The following is a 10,157-nucleotide window of genomic DNA, read 5'->3' on the forward strand; positions in this document are numbered from 1 at the left end:
GGTGTCTGGAGGGCTTCGGGGGAATGGGGGTGCAGCGGGTTTTTACCTGCGCATCTCTTCCCGCTCCAGAGCCTTCTATCTGCTGCTATCTGGGAGTTGACCATAGTCCTCTGGTCAGGCATCATGAGACTATCCTGCTCCAGAACAGCCAGATACAATAACCCTAAATTTTACCCTTTCAAAGTTTGGAGTAACTTTCTTGGCCTCCTGAGTTCAGAATGCATCATAGAAAAGGAGTCCTGCTCTGCCCTTAAAAAAACATAACTCAATGATAGTACCTGCATCCTGCATGTGGAGTGGGGGGAGACAGGTCCTTTAGAAACAAGTCTCTGAAGAGTCCAGTTGTACCCCACTTCCTTCCAATGAAGTACTGTATTTTAAAGACCAATAGATGCATCGTCGGCCTTAAGCTACTGAGAGATGCTTAAATAACATGCCTTAAAAATCTGTTAAGGGAATCAAGCCAGGAACACCTAATCTGGTACCAATGAAATACATTCCAGACTCAAATAATTTACCAAAGATTATCTTTCCTCTTTTCTTCAAAGCACAGTCTGTGTGCAGGGCGCATATTTAACTGGTTTGTAAAGTAGCCTCAAAGAAAGAGTTACAGCTAACTTAGACCCTTTTGTAGGTTTCCCTAGCAACCATTGATTGTAAGGGGAACAGAGGCAAAACAATCAATTTGTTTTCATCAGATAATTAAGGAAAATGATATTACATGAAATTACAAAGAATTTTCTAGCCATACAATTACTGCAGTGAGTCTTTTCATATTGCTTGCTTGCTACCCTATCCCACAGAGCAATATTTCTAAGTTCCTTTAAGTTCCGTGGTTGCCCCTGGAGATAACTACATTGTCCTTGCACTCCAAAGCACTGGCAACAACTAATAGGTGCTTTTGAAACATTCTTGTGCATTAACATCCAGATTGTCTTGGTTTTAATGTACTGAATTCCTGCAAGTATAAATAATATGATGTGTTGTTATCAAAAGCAGCAGATGTTAAGCTAACAAGCATATTTCTCTGGTTGGAACAGGGAGAAGCAGAAAGCGAGACAAATGCCAGAATACAGAAGTTTATCCTCAAGTTGAAATGGAAGCATGCCCCTGTGAAGCGTTTTCCTCCCAGCCCTATGGAAATTGGTCAGATTGCATTATTGCAGGGGATAAAACCGAGCCTCAATTAGGAATTAGATTCCATGGAAACCCCAAAGAATGTGGAGAAGGTATACGACTCCGTGCAATTGCCTGTTATGATAAGACCGGCAGACTTGTGGAGCCATCTTACTGCAGCAGTTCTGGTAAGAAGATAAAGAAGGGCACAATGCATGTAAATGACCCTGATATTCTCTGCTTATCTAGTGAGCAATTCCCCCTCTAGTACCCAAGTGCACTCTTACTTACTGGGCTGTAACAACTTTTATAAAGATCCCATAAATGCTGAATGTGAATCTGCTTTCCAAATATGGGAGTACACTTTCAGCAGCTTTCTGCAGCTTTGATTGTACAGTGCCTGTGACCTTTGAGCATCTTTACACGTGCTCTGTGGGGAGAGGGGGGAGGCTCTTTAATCAGAGTGGCTCTTGGGAGCTGCTTTAATTAAAGTGTCCATGGCATCTCATATATTTATCATCCCAGACTTCAAAATGGCAGCGGGGGTGCTTTAGCTAAAGCTTCTTCGATCTCAGAGCAGGTGTTGGGCATATGTATAGGTGTCCTTTGTTACTACTTCACTACAAGGATCTGTTTTATTTCTATTATAAATCCCCACCTTACAAGCATTTGTAATTAAGATTGGATAGAAATGTGTTCTATTGTGAACATGGGGAAAGTCACAATCCAGGGAAAGATTTCTTTTATACTTCTTTTAAAACATTATGGTAGTATTAGAGTGGTGTAACTGTGATGGTCCAGAATTATGCAAGAGACAAGGGTTTTTTGGGGTGATATCTTTTATTGAACCAACTCCATAGTTGGGATAGAGTTAAACAAGCTTTTGAATGCAAGATACTTGTCTTCAGGTCCGAGGAGAAAAGCCAACACGGCAATAGTCATTGTAAGCTGCAGATTTTGATATCTTTGTTATGGTAGTGACTGTTACTGTGACAGTGGTATGTGCAAAGGGAACAGTTTGGATCCAAAAAGGAAAAACAGAGAACACAGCACAATTTAAATGAAGATCAATGTGGAGACAATACTGATGAATGGAGAGGTAGGAAGTAATAAAGGAAACATCTGATTTTTAAAAAGAGGATCAAAGCAAAAGATCTTTTAGGTTTGTTAGATGAGGTACCATGAATTAAAACCAGAACTGAGCTAAGTGTTGGGGTTGGAGAAGTGGAGTATCAAGAATAAAAGAGAGAGCCTTTTATGAGAGAAGGGTAGGTGAGACTGCATTGAGGAAGGCCTTTTCAGTGAGCAGGTTGATTATTTTTTGTGGTAAGAGACCGAGTTAATGAAGTGATTTAATCCTAGTGAAAATTCTTCATTCAGCTGTTTATTACTGTTCTAGTTGGCTGCACAGATTCATAAAGCTGCTTTCCAAGGTTTGATTTCTAACAATGTGGTGGACTTTTCAGGGCTTTCAGATAACAATTGATTATATCCCTATGCTATACAGTAGAGAAATGTTGCACTTTTCTCCTTTCACAAAACTTTTTTTTCCTTCAGAAAAAGGAGCAGCTGGTACTTTAGATGGGTTTGTCTGTGCAGTGAGTTATTCTTTTTTGAGAAATCCAAGGTTTGTGTAATTATTAAAAGAAGGAATTATATGCTTGGGGCTTCTCTCAATAGTCTCATCTGTTCTGAGCTATGCTTACTATTAGTTATATTTACATGGAAATGTCATGGCTATAAGTCCCAGATATAGTTTCAGACCCTCTCTCTCTACTACATGTGGCTTCCAGAGCTTCTGCTTCTTGTCCCAACAGAAATGAGAATATCGGGAAGCCTATTTTAATGTCTTCCACTGGCATAACTTTCCTAAAAGACGTTATAATGGTTCTGATCAAGTATAGGACAGCTCCAATCCACTAGGCCTCCTCCCATTGGCTATCTACCTCCGTAAGAACCTTGGAATGCCTTCTGCTTCTTGTATTCGGCACTGGAAGAACAGCTGGTCTTAAAGATATATTTCCATCATCTATATTTGGCCATGCCACTCAATAGTGTATGTATCATGTAAAACAGCCTTAGAATCATGGAAAATTAGGGCTGGAAGGACCTCAGGAGGTCATCTAGTTCAACTCCCTGCTCAAATCAGGACCATCCCCAACTAAATCATCCCAGCCAGGTCTTAAAAACCTCCCAGGAAGGAGAGTCTACCACCTCTCTGGGTAACCTGTTCCAGTGTTTTACTACCCCCCTAGAGAGAAAATTCTTCCCAATATTAAACCTAAATTCCCCTTGCTGCAAACTTGAGACCGTTGCTATTTGTTCTGTTATCTGCCACCACTGGGGACAATCTAGCTCCATCCTTTTTCAAACCCAGATTCAGGTCATTGAAGACTGCTATTAAATCCCCCCTCACTCTTCTTGTCTCGTGACTAAATAAGCCCAGTTCCCTCAGCCTGTCCTCATAAGTCATGTCCCCCAGCCCCCTGACCATTTTTGTTGCCCTCCCCTGGACTCTCCAGTTTACCCACATCCTTTCTGTAGTGGGGGGCCCAAAACTGGACACAGTACTCCAGATGTAACCTCACTAGTGCTGAATAGAGAGAAATAATCCCTTCCATTGACCGACTGGCAACTTACCTACCAATGCAGCCCAGTATGCTGTTAGCCTTCTTGGCAACAAGGTCACACTTCTGGTTCTTATTCAGCTTATTGTCCACTCTAACCCCCAGGTCCTTTTCTGCAGAGCTGCTGCCCAGCCAGTCAGCCCCCAGCCTGTACCAGTACATGGGATTATTCCGCCCTAAGTTCAAGACTTTGTACTTGTCCTTGTTGAACCTCATGAGATTCTTTTTAGCCCAATCCTCCAATTTGTCTAGGTCATTCTGAATCCTAGCCCGACCCTCCAGTATATCTACTACTCCCCCCAGCTTGAGGTCATCTACAAACTTGCTGAGTTTGCTATGCCATCTTCCAGGTTGTTGATGAAGATATTGAACAAAACCTGCCCCAGGACTGACCCCAGGGAAACTCCTCTTGATACCGACTGCCAACTAGACACTGACCCATCGATTACTACTCTCTGAGCCCGATGCTCCTGAAACTTTTCTATCCACCTTACTGTTCATTCATCCCATCCATACTTCCTTAGTTTGCCTTAGCTTAATGGAATGGAAAATCTGATGCCACGTAAGTGTTTCCTATACTCTCCAGGGCACTCAGTTTTTCAGACGGTTCTTGTACATGGTGGTGAAGGTGAAGGGAAGGTTATGTGCATCATCCCTCAAACCATCCTCTCATTGTGAACCTCCCTTGAAGACAGGTAGCAGGAATTTAAACTTCTGTCTCCTTTTCAGATTGTTTGAGTAAGACTTGACCAACACTTACGTTTAGTATATTGTCAGGCATTATGTTTGGCTGGGCACAAATGTATTTTTGCATAAATTATTGAATGACTGGTAGAAAAATAATGTCATAAATAACTAGCAGAATTCTGTTCAACATTCATGGAACCGGTCAAATTATAAAAACATGCTGAAGTCCTAAAATCCACTAGATAAATTATTCCTTCAGCCATTATACTTGTTGTATTTGCAATGAATGCACTGGTGACCCTTTGACATTTGATAGTTCCCTATCTTTATATCTAATTAAGCAGTCCTGTTAATGAAGTGCCAGTTACTGTTATTTACAAGTGCTGAATCTATCCTATAGTATTGTGTCTAGTATATTAGTGTTACCTGTATATCAACCTGTGCTTCTCTCTCCTAGGTCTCTTGACTTCTTTTTCCTTCTTCGTGTTTCCTGGCTTTGCCCTCTTGTAGCTTGCTTTATCAGTACTGCCCTTCCTGAGCAACTGTTTGTTGTTCTCTTCTTTTTTTTTCTATCCTTGCTTTGTTACACTTTTTTTCCACTTATAATTTTGTGAGTCTGAGTCACCATATAACAACTCTGTTGAGTTGTGTTTAGCTAGCCTTACCTAGTTACAGGCTTTTATCTGTTGACTCAGTTTTTACAGTACAGCAAAGATTATAAAGGTTAGCCTTAACTCAGCCTACATCTATAAGCAAGCCTGAAGCAGGTTACAATTTGAATCCCTGTATTTCCTGACTTTCATTATTCAGTTCCTTAAGTTGCAGGTAAACCATACTGGCCAAGAAACAAATTCTGTCATTCCAGTATTTCCTAAAATCATTTTGTTTCAAGTTGTAAGGCAGGGAGCTGTTAAGAGCTTTCTGACTTAAAGGAGAAAGATCTTTTAGAAGAGTTGTGGGACTTCTGCAGGTAGCCTATAATAAGCAATCTTTTGTACTCTGTCTGAAAAATGCTTGTTATATAGATCAATGAGGCTTTCCCATTAATTGGTACATTAAAGAATCCTGGCCAACCTATCATGACAGTGAGACATCATCTATCAGCCTTATCTATATACCAAGTTTGTCATTATTTTTAACAGAAAAAGCAGTTTCCTCAAAAAACAGATTCTTTTTTCTGGAATTCTGTCACTTTTGACCAAATACCTTATGGATCATTCTTTTCTTTTTTTTTTTAAACAGATTTATTTTGAAAAGCTCTGCAAATTTGTTTCAGAATTTTAAAATTTCCTTTACCCCACCTCTTGCTCCTATATTGCTGAAGTCCTCAACACATCTCATCTTCCATGAAAGTTCAGGGAAACAGCTGTCTTTCTGCAGTGGGTTTTAAAAATGAAACATGGTTTTGCTACTTCAGACCAACTTCCACCATGTTCAGCATACACTGTATTTTTAAAATTAAATATCACAGTGTCAGTGCTATCTTGTGTATCCTTGGACTCATGAAAATTGCAAAGTGTAATACATATAATCTAACATATTCTATTATCACCACAATTTAAAATAACCATGCATTTGCATGCGCTCAGACAAAAAGATTCAGAACTACATATACTCATCATGGAAAAAGAAAACTTTTAAATAAAAATATTCCCTTGAGGTGGAGGATGTCACCAAAGATTTGTCTTTCGTACCATTAAAGGTACTTTCTTCAAATCGGTTTGCCGGCCCTAGAACTCCAGAGTGATTCTGGATGGCGTGCCCATCATAACACCATCTTTAGGCACAGGAAGGATCTGTTCTAGCCTCATAGATTCAGTTGATGCAATTCTTCAGAGCTTTTATCACTTTTGACCAACAGTCTGATATTTAATAGCTAAATGGGTTCCAAATTTAGCTCTGAAACCTTGTCTGCGCCCTTCTTTGGAACCACGCTTAGGCACTTGAAGGACGTGTATTTCCTTGAGTGCAATGTGACATTCTTAATTACAGCTGTGCCTGCTATTGGAGATGTGAATTTGGAGTTATGTCTATTAAAGAACATTTTCTCCGTTCTTTTGGCTGAATACATAGTATTATACACGACTTTCAAAATTGTTCTCAAAGTTAATTTATATTGCATGTAAATAATTTCCTTCACTGTTCAAAATCTACTAGCTTAAGAAAATGTAACTACAGTTTTCTTTTTCTGGATGTCAGAATGATAATCAAGTGTCACTTGCATCGCAATGCAACCATTTGGACACTGCTGTTCTGTGTGTTTTATCTGGCAACAGCTTCAAAAGTAACAAAGCATCAAAAATATTTATTTCTAAATGGGTTAAGCTGGCTATCAAAGAATCTTGTCTAAAACAAGATAAGATTCTCTTGAGGCATTAATACACATGGATGCCTGTTCTACTTCTAACAGAGTAAGAAAAAATATGTAAAGTAGCAACATGAGCAACATCCTCTCTTGCTGCTACATTCAGTCACAGTGCACTGCTGTTTCATATGTATAAATGTAAGTCTTTATACCAGAGCTTTCCTTTCCATATAAGCCTATGAAAATGGAAGAGTTTGTTTGCCAGAAAAATTGTTTTCCTGTGCTTGACTATTCACTAGTTTTGAGGCTTCCACTCTTATCTCTTCTTGTTGTTTATTTTTAGCTTTAGATGGCCTTTACATTTTCTGTATTCTTGTTAGTTTGACACAATGTCTTCTTTTCAGGCTCTTAAGTGGAACTCTGGCACAGAAATTGCTGCTCAGCATAGAAGGGGTGTCTTGAAATAGTCTTGGAGCAAGTCAATTTATTATTCAGTCGATTGTACTGATTTGTGTTTTACACTACAGTAAGAAGAATCTTTCTGCAACATGCCCAGTTGCATAACCCACAATAACATTATTAGTTTAAAAAATAATGTAACATTAACGTACCATCTTCCAACAATGTGAAGAAGGAGTCTAAATAAATGCTTTGGTCTCTTATTAACCCAGCTTAATAAGAAAGAATGTTGTTTCCTTTACATTTTACTGCCTCATTATTAATAAATTACGTTAGGCTTAAACTGGAATACCATTTCAGAATAAGGGGCGTATTTGGTAGCCGTGTTCGTCTGAGACAAGAAGATATACAAAAAACTAGAACTCTTGGTTCCAAAATGATACGTTTTGATACGCTTTGGTCTAATAAAAGGTTTCATTTTGGAACCAAGAGTTCTAGTTTCTTGTATTTCAGAGTAAGACATTTTAATGAATTGGTAGATTATACTTTTAAGATCCCTGCTATTCTTGTTAAGGCTGCACTTCATAACTCCATGTGCAACCAGAGTTGATGTTGGAAAGCACATTGATTTCATGTGTCTCTTACATAGATCATGTTTTTCTGCAACTGTATCTATTATACTGACCTGACTTTTCTAAAACTGTGATGGCCAGAACATTCACGTGAATGAATGACATGATAAATGGGTAACACAGAAAAACCCTTGCTTCTCAGACTGGTCCATTACTTTAACCTAACTACAAAATAAATGGAGGGATTTAAGGCACAACTTCATTAGCTTAAAACTGGGCAGTTGTGTTATAATCCACCTTCTCTTCTGATAGACCCAGCAGGTTAACTGATCTCAGGCTGTGGTCCTTGTCTTCCACTGTACCCCAGGCTAAAATGTGGACTTAAATTTTAATAAATTGACATAATTCAGGATACCAGAGTCTGAATCTACAACGTAAAGTCCAGAATGGGTAAAGCATGTCCTGTTTTGGAAAAACTAGGTCTATGGAAGTTCAGCATGATTTGCTAGAACGCAAAAACGAAGACTTTTGGGAGCAACATCTTGAGTGTTCTCTGAGATTGGAGAGAATCCTGAAGTACCTCCGTTTCATATTTTAATGCAGGTATCCACATAACATTCAAATAACATGGACTGATTGTATACATAATAAAGAGGCTATAGAGTAGGCACCATTGCCTACAACAGTGGTGCTCAACCTTTTCGTCCCATGAGCCAGATGAGTGGTGTGGGGCCCATCTGCAGACCTGATCAGGCCCTGGGGGCCTGTTATTGGAACCTCCTCCTGGGATTGGATCCCAGGGGCCTATCACCACCCCCATCTCAAGCCCCATCTGCACTCTGGGCTTGGGTGCTGGGGGCTGAACACCATCCCCTCCCAGCCCTGAACACAAGAATCAGGTACCAGATCCTGTGTGAAGGGCTGAGGGATCTGCACAGGTCTGAAGATTTGCGGTGCCATCACTCTCCTGCAGCCAAATTTTTGGACATGAGGGGAGCCCCATGGGCTGGATGGTACAGTGCTGCAGGTTGGATATGGCCCATGGGCCAGAGGTTGAGCTCCCCTGACCCACAAAAAAACATGGAAGAAGAGATGGACACATTTGTAAGCACACCTAATAACACACTACTTAAGCATTGTGGGAAGGAGATGAAGAGGGCAACCTGAAGTCAGGTAACATCACCAAGGAGGTGTATTTAGAACTGGCCCACACCTGTAGGGAGCAAACTAGGGAAGCCAAGGCTGAAAACCAACTCAAGCTGGCTATGAGAATCAAAGACAACAAAAAGTCCTTCTTCAGATACATGGATAGTCAGATGAAAAAGAAGGGCAACACTGGACCCTTGCTAAACCAAATCAGGCAACTGACATCCAGGAAAAAGCCAATCTCCTTAATGATTGCTTTGTTGCGGTCTTCTACCAGCCCAAGGAGATCACCCTGCTGAACAGGATGCAGGATTGCCACATCACAAAGATCTCATGAGGGAACACCTTGAGAGACTGGGTATCCACAAATCAGCTGGCCTAGATGGAATGCACCCAAGAGTGCTAAAGGAAGTGGCTGACATCATAGTGTGGCCAATGGCAAGGATATCTGAGAACTTGTGGTACGCAGGAGAGGTTCTGTAAGATTAGAAGAGGGCCAATGCAGTGCCTATCTTCAACAAAAGGAGGAAGGAAGATCCAGAGAACTACAGGCCAATCAGTTTGACCTTAATCCCTTGTAAGAGAATGGAAAAAAATCATTAAAGAAACCATTAACAACAGCCTAATGGAATGCAACATTCTGAAAGACAGCCAACATGGCTTTGTTGTGGGTAGGTCTTGCCTGACCAACCTCATTTCCTTCTCTGATGCATCACCTGGCCAAAGCAGCAGAGGTTGATATAATTTATTTGGACCAAATTATAGGGAAGTGTGGTCACATTGAGGATTGGCTGATGATTTCACGCCGACCTGGATAGGCTTGTAAGGTGGATGGATCAAAACCTGATGGCATTCAACACAGAAATACAAGGTGCTCCACTTTGGGGGGAAAAAATCCACATCATACTTATAGGCTTGACAGTGCTACATTCACTAACACCACAACTGAAAGGGACTTGGGGGTCATGATTAAGTAGAAGATGAACAATAACCAGCTCTGGAGCGGCAAGAGACGCACGGGTGAAAGCCCACCGTGCCCCTCCTCCCCCGAAGCCCCCCAGACACCACCCCAGCAGCCGCAGATCCCCCTGCCAACCACTAGCACAGCCAAAGGCAAGCGGGGCTCATGGTGGGAAGGGTTTAACCCCTCTCTGAGTAGGAGGAGGTGGCTGCGTGGAGCCGGGCTGGGTCAAGCCCCCACCCAGGCCCCTACTTGGCCCAGCCCCCCAGGGAGCCACGCGACTGGAGCCACATGAACAGGCTGCACAAACAGGCACGCTTGTATGCCGGTGCATGAGTTAGCGC

The 10,157-nt window shown here is 41.2% G+C and overlaps 1 protein-coding gene across 1 annotated transcript in view; it reads left to right on the forward strand.

Moving 5' to 3' along the window:
- THSD7B (thrombospondin type 1 domain containing 7B) overlaps positions 1 to 10,157 on the forward strand; it is a 549,335-nt gene that overhangs the window by 346,310 nt on the left and 192,868 nt on the right. Inside the window, exon 13 of the mRNA XM_019554526.1 lies at positions 1,041 to 1,304. Within this exon, the coding sequence (XP_019410071.1) occupies positions 1,041 to 1,304 (264 nt within the window). The remainder of the gene's footprint in view (positions 1 to 1,040; positions 1,305 to 10,157) is intronic.

The sequence above is a fragment of the Crocodylus porosus genome, unplaced genomic scaffold (genome assembly GCF_001723895.1).
Source record: "Crocodylus porosus isolate Cpor-Errol unplaced genomic scaffold, CroPor_comp1, whole genome shotgun sequence".
In the NCBI taxonomy this organism is placed as follows: Eukaryota; Metazoa; Chordata; order Crocodylia; family Crocodylidae; genus Crocodylus; species Crocodylus porosus.